At 60.1% G+C, this 15046-nt stretch overlaps 1 protein-coding gene across 1 annotated transcript; it reads right to left on the bottom strand.

The window, feature by feature from the left end:
* Nucleotides 1-257: 257 nt before the first annotated feature.
* SLAMF8 (SLAM family member 8) lies at nucleotides 258-10804 on the bottom strand. Its single transcript, XM_072759724.1, has 5 exons — nucleotides 10516-10804; nucleotides 8263-8631; nucleotides 4759-5064; nucleotides 4576-4671; nucleotides 258-3736 (listed from the first exon to the last, which is right to left on the bottom strand). Exons 1-5 carry the CDS (start codon nucleotides 10547-10549, stop codon nucleotides 3672-3674), a joined length of 870 nt encoding a protein of 289 aa, XP_072615825.1. The 5' UTR covers nucleotides 10550-10804; the 3' UTR covers nucleotides 258-3671.
* Nucleotides 10805-15046: the final 4242 nt, after the last annotated feature.

The raw sequence follows: 15046 nt of genomic DNA on the forward strand, positions 1-15046 counted from the left end.
CGAGACCCATGCTGACCACGGCGCGGCCCTAGGGGAGGCACCCACTGAGGCCCGCCTGGAGCTGGGGTTGCTGCACTGGGCGCTTCTGGGAGGCGCCCTTCATTCACCTTGGGAGCCGAGGAGGTGCAGGGAGCCGGGGAGTCCAGGCTGGAGGGGGATGGTGCTTGCGCGGAAGACCAGTGGCTAACCAGCCGAGCAGATGCCACTTCTTGACAAAAATGGAAGATTTGCCAGAGAGGCTGTTTGCAAAAGATGTATTTTTTTTAAAGATTTTATTTATTTATTCTTGAGAGACAGAGAGAGAGGCAGAGACACAGGCAGAGGGAGAAGCAGGCTCCCTGCGGGGAGCCCGATGCAGGACTCGATCCCAGGACCCCCGGGGTCATGGCCTGAACCGAAGGCAGATGCTCCACCGCTGAGCCACTCAGCTGCTCCATAAAAAAAATATTTTACTGAATATTCTTATCTTTGATAAAAAAAAAAAAAGAAAAAAAAAGCCAAACAAACCAACCACGTCTCTCTCACCCTTCTTTTGCTGTGCCCCCCTCCGTTCCCTCTGACATCATGTCACGCGACCCCCTGCCTTAGCAGCTCTTGCTTTTGTGCTTTGCACAGAACAGGTACATGAGCCTCTGTAGGCTCATGCTCCGAGGGGAATGTAATGAAAACAAAGAAAAGCAAAACCAGAGGGACAGGGTTCTGGCCCAGCGCCGAGCCTACTGGAAATAATGGTGTAAATGTCTGACACCCAACAGACGGGAGTGTTCCCGCTACCCTAACGCCAGGGAGCTGTGTTCTGAGAACCACCAGGTCCCCCGCACTGTGGCCCCCGGCCATCACTCGGACGCCCCCCGTTGTCCTCTCTGCTTGACCCAGCCGCCCCGGCCTCCGCTCTATTCCTCAAAGACAAACCATGCTCCCAGCTCAGGGCCTTTGCACCTTCTGGTTACTCTTTGCCCGCCCACCCCACGGTTCAGTCCACCTAGTTCTCTAGGCTTTTCCTCTGCTTTATCTTCTTACTGGAACCCACCAACTCCTGACATGCGCTTCCTTGCTTATTGTGTTTCCAGAATATAAACACCATGAAGGAAGGACGGCGCACTGTTCATTTCTGAGTCCTCGGTGCCTCAAGGGGTACCCAGCACATGCTGAGCCTTCAGTCGATATTTGTTCTGTGTGACCTGGAAACCATGAATCCCAAAATCCCAATGCTTATTAGCGTAAACACTGTTCCCTCAGAAGTACTTTGAGGTTTTTTTGGTGGAGGGTTAATTAGTCCACTAGCTGGCAAGTGAATCATGGGGGATGGGAACACCCATTTGTGTGAGCAGCATGGGTCTCTTTTAAAAGGCCCTGATGCATCACATCATAAAACCCCTGGCTGAATGAGGTCACTAAGATTTAAGTCATAAAGGGAGAACTGTGGGGTGGGGCCCACGTCTAGAATTGCTCTCACCTGAGGTGGGGCCCAGGCGATGAAGGGAAGACAGGTGGGGGCTATGGGGCATATGTGCGTGTGCGTGTGTGTGTGTTTCCCCCACACAACCACCGTGGCTCCTTGCTAGACCTGGGCTTTCTCTTCCACGTCATTTTTAGGGACTGAGGCCAGTTTGGCATGAGAAATCAGTGGCCTCCAGGAAATGCCTCCAGGTGGCAGGAGGGGGCAACACAAGTGCCAGGTTGGGAGGCCATGTGCACTGCTCAGGGGGACTGGGGGGTTGGGGGGAAGGTGAGGGGAGACAACGGGCCCCAGAAAGGCAAGAGGGCAACATGAAGACTGGTGACCAGCTGGGGACCTCAGAGCAGAGCCAGTGGCAGGGAAATTCCAGAGCTAGTTGAGCGGATGAGTGGAGATGTGAATCTAGAGGCCGATGGGGCTGGCCGGCATCAGAGGTGAAGTGACTGCCCAGAAACTGGGGGGGGCGAGGGGTGATCCCTGCACAGGAGTGACCTAGTGGGTGGAGCGATGGAAGCTGCCCAGGGAAAATGCTTCGAAGCCCTCCCCTGTTCGTTCAGTGCCTCCTTCCTCTCCATGATCAAGACTTGAATGAGGTCCCAGAAAAGAATCTGGTTGCACCGGAGAAGGAATAATGGTGGAACTCACCATCCGTGAAGCCCCACCTAGAAGTTTCCAGTGGTCGTGTCCCAGAGTTTTTCCAGACAGGACCACCGAGTGGCAGATACTGTTTTCCAAAGGCAGCCACATCCCACATGCTCTCCTTTGACAGTGACCTTGGCCATCTTCACACTGAGCGGTGGAGTCCTTGTCTCCTCCCCTCCTGCACGTGCATCTGAACAGGAGTGTAGCGGACTCTAGGATGGCCCAGCACCTGTTCCGTCCATATTTGTCTTTCTGCTTCGCTTTTCCTGGCTCCTCACCTTCTTGGTCGCAGGCAGAGACACTCAGGCTGAGCTGCTTTGCTTGAAGCCGTGCGAGAGCTTTGTGTTGGCGGGGGGCAAATTTAATGTCTCTTTTCCAGGTCACTGTGCTTGGGAGTGAGGAGAGAATCTCAAACCCTAGCCCCAGATCCTACAGGACGCATGGTGGGTAGTAGGGACAGAGGGAATGTCGTTAATAGGGTGTTACCAGCAAGATGGCACCCATCCCAACCCGGATACATTGACGACCCCTTGATGGTCTCTACCTGCAAATTACCTTTGAGGGGCCACGAACTCAGCTGACCTGACGGCCCTTCTGGCGGGAAAAAGAATCCCCTGTCCTGCATCTCTCACCTTCATCTATTTCTAGATTTTTTGTTCTCATGAAAATGCTTTGGACATCAGGAAACATCAAGGTCTTAAAGTACAGGGGCTGGGCGGGGGCCGGAGCTGCAAGTGGGAGATTCAGGGTTTCCCTGTTACTTTCACCGTCTAACGTCTTTCAGAGTCTGGGACCCAGACTGGGGGCAATCCTTTGGTGCCAGTTAGCGACCACTTGTGTCGGTCTGCTAGGGTCACCACAATAAGATGTCACAGAATGGGCGGCTTTCACAACAGAACTGTATTTTCTCATAATCTTGGACGCTAAAAGTGTGAGATCAAGGTGTCGGCAGGTTTAGTTTCTTCTGAGGCCTCTCTCCTGGCTCGTAGATGTCTTCCTTCTCTCCGTGTCCTCCCATGGCCTTTTCTCTAGGCGTGCGTCCCTGGGGTCCCTCCCTCTCTTATAAGGACACCAGTCATATTGGATTAGGGCCCATCCCAATTACCTCGTGTGATTTTAATGATCTCTTTTCCAAATACAGTCTTATTCTGAGGTATTGGGGGTTAAGACTTCCATACGTGGATTTTGAAGAGACGAAACCAGTCTACAACAATACGTCATGGGCAGTGGTGGTGGCTGGTGGGGGTGGTGGCGGTGAATGCCCAGGCCTATTTACGTCTCTGGAGAATGTCCAGCGTCTTTGAGGGGGTGGTCTGTTGTCTTGCCCCAAGCAGAGCCAGGACCTGCAAGGAGCAGGGGGAGAAGAAGGGGATGCGGAAGGTTGTGCCAGTGTTTTCTGCTTGGCGGCTCCCAGTGCAAGAGCTGGGAGCTCCTGGAGGTGGGACAGGAGTCTCATGGGGGGTATGAGGACCTGGTGGTTTCCAGACACCAGCCACGTCCAGAGCATCATGCTTGGGCAGTGCGCTTCCCGATGGCCCAGGCAAGTTTACGTTGTCCTTCAAGGCAGACCCTACACCAGGGAGTTCTCTGTCTCTGGAGCCACTCTGTCAGCACAGACGTTCTTGTGCTTCTTCCCTGCAAAGAGATTAGGAAGGTTATCCTTCCAGTGTTTGGAATCTTAGCATCTTTGGCTTGGCCCGAAGCCACCCAGACGGCCTGCGGTGGACATCCCCACAAAGCCCAGGTCCGTGGCGTGTTTCTGTTAGTGGCGGGGCATCATGGGGTTGGGGCAGGGGCTGAGCTGGAGGGATGGTCGCATCTCGGAGTTTCCCCTGTTGTCTCCTCTTCGAGAAGGAGACCTTATCAGCCCCTAACCAGAGATAGCCTTTCCTCCGGGAGAATTTCCCAGGGAGTGGAGGCAAGAAGGGGTTGGGATTCGTCTAGACGTCTACTCTGCCAACCCTTATCCAGACCAGCGCTGTTCCGGGAACCACTGCTAGGTGCCCACCGGTAAGCCAGCTTTTGCCCTTAAGGGGCTGAGCGTTCAGGGGCAGAGCAAGTGCAGGGAGCATGGAGGCCGGGGTAGCAATGGAGAGCAGAGGGAGAGCACCAAGCCTGCCCAGGCCAGGGGAGGACGTCAGGAAGGCTTCCTGGAGAGACGCAACCTTGGAGATTGTGGGGGAGGCAGGCATGTGAAGAGGGGGCATTGGGTGGGACCCCACAAAAAGTGAGTTCCAGGCAGGGAGAGAGGCACGTGCAAAGGCCTGAAGAGGCAGAGAAGACAAGAGTCTCGAAGAGCGGCCGAGGAAACTCCACGTAGCTCAGTGCGATTGGAGACCAGAGCATGAGCCAGGAGATGGGGTGGCAGAGGGAAGACAGGGGGCCATCTGAAGCCGAAAATGGGGGCGGCCCAGCCCTGCTCTCCCTCCTGTGGGCTTCTCCCCCACACGCCCCTGGCACCTCGGACCGCCTACCTGAGTAGTAGGAGTGCCAAGCGGACAGGAGACCAGCCAGGGTCAGGAGCAGGGAGACGGGCAGCACCACCAGCAGCACATCTCTGTAGGACTTTCCTGGGACCAGACACGGAGGCGGCAGGGTCAGGGGAGGGCTTGAGGCTTCACAATCCCTCGATCACTGACCCCTGGCCCTTGGCATACCTGCCTCGCGAAGGCAGCTCTCCCAAGGGGTGACGGTGGCCAAGTCCCAGCTGATGGGGTTGGAGACAATGCAGGAATAGGCCACGCTCTTGTCTCCTGGTCCCAGTGAAACCCTCAGCACCTGTCCATCCGTGAAGAGGCCGCTTGGTTCAATACCGAAGTCAGTGGGCCCCTCCCGTCGCCAGCTATAGGTTATGTCACTGATGTTGGGGGCCCAGCAGGACAGAAACACCTGGCAAGTCTTGGGGGGATGGGCGTCCCCTGGTGCAGCGATGAATACTTGTACCACGGGCCTGGGCACTGAGTCTAGGCAAGAACAGTAGAGCATGCATGGATTGTGGTGGTACTGGCGGGGTGTATAGGGCCGGCTGTGGGATCCACGCAGGGTTAGGGGTCCCCTCTGACTAGCCCTCTCTTGCTCTGGAACCTAGTCTGGTTTCCCACTGCCCACAGGGCAGCAGTTGAATCCCTTCTATCTGGTATTCAAAATCCTTCATGAACCGGTTGATGGCAACCTCTCCGGGGTAACCTCCTGCTGGTCTTACTCACCAACCCTAATTAATTTCCAGTTCTCCCAAGCGTGCCATGCTTTTGTCTATCTTGCATGCCATCCTGTGGCTCAGCTGTGCATGTATGCCTTACCCTTCTCTCCCTCCAGGAAACTCCTAGCAACCCTTCAAGACCCAGCTCGGACACATTGCTTACTGTTCCGATTATGAAGCTTTCCCGGATACCGCAGGCTCCGAAGACCCCAAGAACTCTGCCCTCCATCATAGCACTTACGACATACTCGTCAGACAGATGCTGGGCATGTATTAAATCAGGTAAGAAAACAAACACATTCCTGGGCTATTAGGGCTCCTAGTTTGGTGAAGAAGACAGGTTCTGACAAGATGGAATAATTAAGGAAATAATTACAAGGGTATAAAGCGCTGTTAAGGAGACCAGGGGTGGGTTTGCTATCTTCATTACCTAGCCCTCTCGGTGCTCAGCCACCTAGATCAGGGAACAAACTGGAGTCCCGGCATCCCAGGCTGTGGCTCCCCTGTCCTATATAGGTTGACGAGTAAATCCTGAGTCTCTGTGGCAATGGGGCCAGCGGGAGAGCACTCTGGCGACCACGGGAGGGCTCTGTCTCTGACAGCATTCCAAAGTCAAGCAGAGTAAAACCTCATTAATGCCAGCTCAATGTGGTGGGATTTGTGATATGGAAAGGGAAGGATTTGCTGGGCGCACTAATAGTATAAACAAAGATCACCGTGTGTGTATGTGGGGGGGTATTTACACTACTTCAGAGGACAAGCTGCTTCCAAACACGATCAGACACAGTAGAAACACCCATTGACATTTCTAGTAACTGATCTGCTAATTCAAATCATTCTTATCTATTGTCAAAGCAGAGCTCCCAAGGACGGCTGCTTGGCAGCTTTGTGCAATTAGTTCTAATCACGCTATGTATTTGGAAGCAATAAAACAGCAATTTCCTTAAAATCTGTAATTCAGATGCTGAGAACAAGGCATTTTAGAGCTTAGTGGTGTGGGTGCTGCGCGTATTATCACATTCAACGCCCTCATTTCACATGTGCAGCAGCTGAGACTCAGAATAGGAAGAGGCTCCAGGGCTGCCTGTGTAGTTGTGCAGGGTATTCACAGCACAGGGCCACTGGGCTAAGGGGGTAACAGGTAAAGGTGGGGCTGCTGAAATCCAGCCAGCACCCTGCCTGCCAAGCTGTGCACCTTGAGGGCTGTGTGCACCCGGGACACACACCCAATGGCACACTTGCACCCCGAGGGGCTCATCCAAGGACAACCAGCCAGCTGTCCCTGGGTTAGTGGTGGAGGCAGCAGGTCCTGTCTCCTTCCCGGTTTACTACTGCCTTTCTCTCCCTCACTGTCTTCCTCTTCCCAGCTGTCATTTCTACTTTTCATTCTTAAAATTAGACCTTTTTCTCTCCACTTCTCTACCAAATTTCTGAGGTCTTATTGAAATAGTGGTTTGGGGTGCCTCACATGCCTTTCCCAAGTCACTAGGTAGATAAATGAGAGCTAAAAGGCCATTTTTTCTTGATCAGCAGAAATATGGTGGAGGTGGGGGCAGTAGAGGTGGAGGTAGAGGTGATGGTGGTGGGAGAGGTGATGGTGGAGGCAGCGATGGTTGAGAAGATGACGGTGGAGGTGGTGGAGGTGGCAGTAGAGGTGGTGGAGATGGAGGTGGTGGTGGTGGAGGTGATGGTGGAGGACGTGATGGTGGAGGTAGTGGAGGTGGCAGTAGAGGTGGTGGAGATGGAGATGGTGGAGGTGGAGGTGGTGGTGGTGGAGGTGATGGTGGAGGAGGTGAAGGTGGAGGTGATGGTGACGGTGATGGAGGAGGTGATGGTGGAGGTGGTGAAGGTGGCAGTTGACATGGTGGTGGTGGAGGTGGTGGTGGTGGAGGTGACGGTGGAGGAGGTGAAGGTGGAGGTGATGGTGATGGAGGTGATGGAGGAGGTGATGGTGGAGGTGGTGGAGGTGGCAGTTGACGTGGTGGTGGTGGAGGTGACGGTGGAGGAGGAAGGTGGAGGTGATGGTGGTGGAGGTGATGGTGGAAGTGGTGGAGGTGGCTGTTGACGTAGTGGAGATGGAAGTGGTGGTGGTGGAGGTGGTGGTGGAGGTGGTGGAGGTGATGATGGAGGTGATGGTGGTGGAGGTGCTGGTTGAGGAGATGATGGTGAAGGTGGTGGTGGTGGTGGAGGGGAAGTTGCTGGAAAGAAGGGCCTGTCCAGCGCCCAGTGAGGCCAGTCACCCCAGCGAGGTGCTGAAGGTGCCACATCCTGCAAGCCAGGGGAGCAGGACGTCCACATAGCTGCTGTTTTCGGGCCGTCAGTCCGGGGCTGGTTTGTTTCACAACAGAGAATAACTGAGGGAACCCATGAATGTCCTATAGTCAAAAATCTCTAAACACGTCTGAGAGAACTTTTAAAGCCATATAAGCCTTTGTGCTTTAGTCACACTTCAATTTTTAATAAAAAACACGTATCAACGTTTTCTCGGCAACACTTTTTTCCCTTGTTAGTGGTTCGCCTAATGATGGCACATGGTGTAATCTTAGAATTTCGGCACAGGGCCACACCTCCGTCTCCGACGCTCGCCCCGAGCGCGCCGCGTGTTTGCCTCTGTCGGCATCTACCGTAGAATTACTTATGGGCCCTTTTGCAAGTGAGAAAGGTGACTGTGCTATGGAGGCTTTGATCGTGTCAAGGCCACTGAGCCAAGCAAAGACGCGTGCTGCCGGAGTTGGGGCAAGGACTCCGGGGTGACAAGGCCAGCTGCGTCACACGGGAGCTCACCTGGGGCAGCCAAAGGGTTTCTCAGGTGGGCTACAGGAGCAGCCTTGTGGGGCACTAGCTGTGAGGTCAGAGCCCGGAGGCCCTGGAAGCCTGCACTCCCCACTCCCAGGGCGCGGGGACCCCCTCCACCTCCCCCAGAGGCCAGCAGGCAGCTGGAGGGCCCGTGGTGCTCACTCACCATACACCTTGAGCTGCAGGACCCGGGTGCAGGCCCTACCGCCTGTGTCCACGAGCAGCACCGAGAAGTTGCCGCTGTCCCTAGACTCCAGGGACTGGAGCTCCAGGCTGAGGTTGCTGTGAAGCTGGGCTCGGCCCAGGAAGCGGGAGCGGTACAGAGTCTCGGGGGAGCCCCGGAAAAACGTGGCCAGGAGCTCCTCCGAAGGCCAGAGAGATCTCCAGATGGCCTCTCGGACCTGGAAGCCAGCAGGGCGCTCTGCCTCCAGCAGCACCGAGCCCCCAACTTGGCCGTGCACTGGGGCGTGGGGGGCCGCCGCGGGGAGCAGCACTGGGGCGCGGGGGGCCGCTGCGGGGAGCAGTGCTGAAAGAACTGAAACAAGGGAACCCTCACTGCCTGGCCCGCCCGAGGCTCCCCACCGCCCCCTTGCACAGCAGGGCCCCTCTCCCCACCCCTCCTCCACCCACACCCCGCATGAAACCCGAAGGGAGAGGATCCCCTTTCAGCTCAGGGCTGCGGAGGAGGTGACTGGAGGAGCCGATTAAGTCAAGTATGGGGATGGGGTGGAGGGAGGGCCTGGGAGAGCAGGGGTGGGGGGGCCTTGGGAGGCTGGGGGGGGGAAGTGCTGAAGCTGAGAGCGGATGGGAGTGGGGAGCAGCCAAGGGGAGGGGGGCAGGGCGGACTGGAGAGGGTGGTGGTGGTGGTGGTGGTGGGGAGCCTCACAGGCAGAGGGGAGGCGCCTACAAAGGCCCTGAGTGGGGGAAGTGTGCTCCCTGGAACTGAGGGAAGCTCTCTGCAGGGAGGAAAGAGCAGGGGGGGGGGGCGGGAGCATCACCCTCAGGGCTGGGATTAATGGCTGAGACCTGAGACGCTGGTTAGGAAGCCACAGCAGCAGGGGTGTGGGGGCTGCACTGGAGCCTGGCCCCCCACCTGCAGAGTGGCGGGGGCAGGGCAGCTGGGAGGGACCAGTGGGAGGAGCTGAGGGCTCTGGTGCTGGTAGCTGTGGTCTGGTCATGGAGGGGACCATGGTTCTCTGCCATCCGGTGGGGACACGCTGAGTTTAGGTGTGCGGAGGGGGGGTGGTGTCCCCTGTGGGCCGGGCCCTGCTGCCTTTCTGGGGGATTGCTGCCTCCCCGACCTCCTGTCCCTCAGGGCAGCCGGGAGGGGTGCTCCCCTCTGTCCCTCTGTCATCATCACCTGCGGCCATGACACCACCAGGTCCCCTTGTCCCCTTCGTACCCCTCGCCCACCCCTGTTTAGGGGGCGCGGGGAGGAGCAGCTCAGTGCATCGTACTGGCTGGAGCAGGGCTCCCTGGGGACCCCGTGGTGCCAGCACAGGGGGTGCAGGGGTGCAGGGCCCGGGCGGGCGGGAGGCACACGTGCACACAGAAGGGAAGGGTGCCCCTTGGGGCCCTGGGCTCCCTCCTGCCCGGGCTCTGCTGCCAACGAAGGAGGGACGCAGCCCATGAGCCTGGTCCCTCCGTCGTCTCACCCCCACCTCCGGGAGCCGACGTGCCTCGCATCTGGTTACCATTTGGGGCCGCTTGCCTTCTGCGTCCAAGGGTTTGAAAGATCCGTGAACCACAGTTTCCTTTTTTTTTTTTTTTTTTTTTTTGGTGAGGGCTTCCCTGCACATGTTTGGGCTTTGGGAGGCTGCACGGCCAGGAGCCCAGACGGGGACACTGGGCAGAGTCGTCTCAAAGTCCCCCTGGGTCCCTGGTGGGGGCCTGGGTGCCCTGGTCCTCCCGTGTGCCCCGTCCTGCCCCCTGGGCTTGGGGTGCTGACCCATCACGTGAGCTGCTTGCTAACGGGGCGGGGGGGGGCAGGTGCAGACAGGACGGGGATGGCCCGCGTGCAGCCCTGCCCGCAGCACCCTGGTGCCGGCTGTCGCCCCTCACCCCTCACCCCTCCCCGATCCACCTCCCTCCGCGGACCCGCAAGGAGCAGCCTGGGTGCAGAGGCATCCTTCACAGCCTGAGCCCGCTGCCCTGCCCGCCGTCTCCCTCACCCTCCTCACAGCCGTCCCTTTCCAGACCACTGGTGCCACCAGCCTCCGGTTTTACCCCCCGCCCGGGGCCACGGCACAGCCCATGGCTCGAGGACGCAGATGCTGCTAGGCTGCCGCCCCAGGTCCCTGCAGCTCGGCTGGTCCCTGTCGCCAAGGACCCGTTTCATTCTTCTCCGACGCCCCCCCCCCCCCCCCGCCCCCGGGGTCCCACCTGGGGACGGCTGGTGGCTGCCCGGCTGGTGGCTTACCTCCCCAGAGGAGCAGCGTCCGCAGGGAGCCCATGGCCGCCTTGGTCCGCGAGGCCCGTGGCTCCTTCCACAGCCCCGGATCCAGGACACCCGGGTCAAGGGGACGCGCGGGAGGAGGCCGCGGTCCTTCTGGAAAGTCCCACGTTCAGAAGGAGGAATCTTGACTCAGATCAAGATGCCCCGAAAGTGAAAATATCCCGAGTAAAGTGGAAGTTGGCCACCGGCCTCGCCGGGCTGTCTCGGACGGTGCTCTTGGAAGTCACCTCTCTCGCGCCCACGATTGCCCAACAGGCCCGACAGCCCACGACCTCCTGCCGACGCGCCAGCGCCCCCCGCCCCCCTGCCGGCTGCCCTTCCTGCCGCAGCCACAGGGCCCTCCGGATTGCCATTCCCTTTGTTACTTCCCTAAAATTCCTTCGCACCTCCCACCGCCCTCGAAAACAAGACAAAACTGTGGGCTTGGAGTCTTCTGAGGACTGCCGGTGTGAGCTGTGGCCTCGGTGAGGCTGCTCTCTGGCCCTGCGGAGCCGGGACGCGCCCTCCTGGGGGCTCCCCCCCGCAGCAGGCACCCCTCCACCCCCCCGCCCCGTCTGGGCGCTGCAGCCCCCCGGGCCCCGCTCAAGCCACCCCTGCCCCCCAACGGCCTGCGCCCGCCCTCCGCACGCTGTCCTGGGACGCTCTTCCCGCCTCCACGGACTGTTTGCAGGATGGTCTACACCCATCCGTGTCTGCGCTCCCCTGGGTGCTCGGCACACTGTGGGCACTTAGTGAACCTTTGTCCGTGAGGGCGTGAGTTCCAGCCGTGGTCTCAGCTCTCCCCGCGAGGGCCTCGTGGATCTGAACCCAGAGCGAGGTTAGCACCTTGCGGCTGAGAGCTGGGGGGCAGCTGCACCCCTGGGAGCCAGGGCCACGGCCCGAGCCGCCCCGCCTCATCTCGAATCTCTTCGCACTTCAGCTGCGCGGCCTCCTGAGTCAGGGCAGGGGACCCCCCGAGAGCCGAGTGTGCCTCGTGAGGTCCAGTCCTGCAGGGCTCTGACCCGGCTGAGAGCGAGGCAGGCACGGCGGCCCGGGAGCCGGGGATCCCGGGAGCCGGGCTCCTGCCCTCGGGTGCTCACAGCCCAAGTGCAGAAACAGGACGTGCCCAGGACGCCAGGCAGGGGCTGTGCCGCCTGGGACCCCCTGCGCAACCACGGAGGAGCACGGGGAGGAGCCCGAGAGGGCCGAGTGGGCAGGAACCGGGGGAAGTTGAGGGTCAGACCGCAGCAGCCCTGGATACTGGCTTAGGGACCAGGTCCTGCTCTGCGGGCCGCGGCTCTATCTCGCCGGACTCAAGGCCCCGGAGACTCTGGCTCAGTGCGGCTGGGAGGCGAGTCCAGTTCAACCATCACCCTACTCCCGGGGATCCAGGCTGCTCGGGGGCAGGTTGTGGCCCGGGGTGAGCAGAGGGTGATGGGCTGGTGGAAGGGCAGGTGGGCGGAGAAAGGAGAGGCGAGAAAGCCTGGGTGGCAGCTGCTGGGATGGTCTCTCCTGGAGCAGGAAGGAAATGTCCAGAGCAGAGGGACAGGGACAGAGCAGAACCAGGGGATGGAAGCTGGAAGCCGCTGGGCTTTGTGGCCGAGACGCCAAGGGAGGGCACTCGCTCATGCGTCTGTGGTGATGCCATCCTTCCCGCATCAGGGGTGCACTGAGCATCTACTTACCTGCCAGGGGCCCGGAACACCGAGGTGAAGGGCATGGCCCTGCAGTGGGGCGAGGAGATGGGACATGTGACCTGCTGATTACAGTCAGGGTGGTGGGAGCGACGCGTGTAGGGGTTGATTCGGGATGGGGTCTGGTGCTTCGTCACACTCAGAAACACCTGGCTACCAGGTGGGCAGAGAGGGAAGAGAGGAGAGGGGGAAGTGCAGAGCGTTGGGTGAGAGCGGCCCCCTCCGTCGGACTCACACGGGAAGCTCGGCGAGGGCAGGGCCAGGCCCTCCACGCCTGCACCCCATCTGTGGCCAAGCAGGGGCTCCCCAAGTGGGGTGCCCCCGAGTCTGGGTGGAGGTGGACGGCACGATGCCGAGGTGTCCGGCCGGGCCCGGGTGGGTGTGGAAGGCAGGCGCTGGTGTCTCCCGGAGCAGGTGGCGGCCAGTCACCCCCTGGGCACAGGAGTCCTGGGGCGGCTCCGTCCCAGCAGGAAGGCAACTGCCACCTTCCCAGCCTCCCCGTCCCCGCCTCACGGTCTTGTCCTGGAAGGGAAGCCAAGGAAGGGAGAGGAGGGGGTCGGACGGTTGGGGACATCCCACCCCCCGGAGGGAAGAACGGCTGCTCATAGGTTCCGAGCAGGATAATTGTCCCGTGCGGGGACAGGGGACAGTGCAGGGTGTGTGGAGGCCCCGGGCCGGGCGGTAAAAGGCCCCCCTCCCCCCGCCCCCCGCACGGTCCCAGAGTGAGGGAGACGCTGGTAGCAGGGCCTCGGGGAGCTCGGAGACAGGGCGGCAGTGGCTCAGGCTTTAGCTCCGGCGCACACCTGTCCCTCAGCCCACGTCCAAGTTGCACACCTGTCCCTCAGCCCACGTCCACGGTGCACAACTGTCCCTCAGCCCACGTCCAAGTTGCACACCTGTCCCTCAGCCCACGTCCACGGTGCACACCTGTCCCTCAGCCCATGTCCACGGTGCACACCTGTCCCTCAGCCCACGTCCAAGTTGCACACCTGTCCCTCAGCCCACGTCCACGGTGCACACCTGTCCCTCAGCCCACATCCACGGTGCACACCTGTCCCTCAGCCCACATCCACAGTGCACACCTGTCCCTCAGCCCACATCCATGGCCTGCACCTGTCCTCAGCCCACGTCCACGGTGCACACCTGTCCCTCAGCCCACGTCCACGGTGCACACGTGTCACTTAGCCCACGTCCACGGCCCCCACTTGTCCTCAGCCCATGTCCACGGCACACACCTGTCCCTCAGCCCACGTCCATGGCCTGCACCTGTCCTCAGCCCACGTCCACGGTGCACACCTGTCCCTCAGCCTACGTCCATGGCCTGCACCTGTCCTCAGCCCACGTCCACGGTGCACACCTGTCCCTCAGCCCACGTCCATGGTGCACACCTGTCCCTCCGCCCACGTCCACGGTGCACACCTGTCCCTCAGCCCACGTCCATGGTGCACACCTGTCCCTCAGCCCACGTCCAAGACGCACACCTGTCCCTCAGCCCACGTCCACGGTGCACACCTGTCCCTCAGCCCACGTCCATGGCCTGCACCTGTCCTCAGCCCAAGTCCACGGTGCACACCTATCCCTCAGCCCACGTCCACGGTGCACACCTGTCCCTCCGCCCACGTCCACAGAGCACACCTGTCCCTCAGCCCACGTCCATGGTGCACACCTGTCCCTCAGCCCACGTCCAAGACGCACACCTGTCCCTCAGCCCACGTCCACGGTGCACACCTGTCCCTCAGCCCACGTCCATGGCCTGCACCTGTCCCTCAGCCCACGTCCATGGCCTGCACCTGTCCTCAGCCCACGTCCACGGTGCACACCTGTCCCTCAGCCCACGTCCATGGTGCACACCTGTCCCTCAGCCCACATCCACGGTGCACACCTGTCCCTCAGCCCACGTCCATGGTGCACACCTGTCCCTCAGCCCACATCCACGGTGCACACCTGTCCCTCAGCCCACATCCACGGTGCACACCTGTCCCTCAGCCCACGTCCATGGCCTGCACCTGTCCTCAACCCATTCCATGGTGCACACCTGTCCCTCAGCCCACGTCCACGGCGCACACCTGTCCCTCAGCCCACATCCATGGCCTGCACCTGTCCTCAGCCCATGTCCATGATGCACTCCTGTCCCTCAGCCCACATCCACGACCTGCACCTGTCCCTCAGCCCACGTCCATGGTGCATACCTGTCCCTCAGCCCACGTCCATGGCCTGCACCTGTCCTCAGCTCACGTCCACGGTGCACACCTGTCCCTCAGCCCACATCCACGGCGCACACCTGTCCCTCAGCCCACGTCCACGGTTCACACCTGTCCCTCAGCCCACGTCCATGGCTTGCACCTGTCCTCAACCCATGTCCATGGTGCACTCCTGTCCCTCAGCCCACATCCATGGCCCGCACCTGTCCCTCAGCCCACGTCCACAGTGCACACCTGTCCCTCAGCCCACGTCCACAGTGCACACCTGTCCCTCAGCCCACGTCCACGGTGCACACCTGTCCCTCAGCCCACATCAGGAGATCCTCTCAGCAGGGCGCAGGGACGCGGGAACCCGAGTTCGCGGCCCAGCACAGCCCGCAGGGGACAGAGGAGCCTGGATCTTCCCCGGCCCGCGCTCCCCGTCTGTCCTTCCCATCATCATGGCCCACGCAAAGATGAAGGATGCAGCGCTGCGTGGTAGCTGCTGATTTGGGTAAGGACGTTGAAGGCCTCATTTTCCAGCCAAATCTCACATAAACTTGGAACTGGAAGGAATCCGGGGATCTGCAAACTGCCTGGTTCGGGGAAGGGCCACGCTCCACTGACGTGGTTTGTGTCTAA

The sequence above is a fragment of the Vulpes vulpes genome, chromosome 5 (genome assembly GCF_048418805.1).
Source record: "Vulpes vulpes isolate BD-2025 chromosome 5, VulVul3, whole genome shotgun sequence".
NCBI lineage: Eukaryota > Metazoa > Chordata > Mammalia > Carnivora > Canidae > Vulpes > Vulpes vulpes.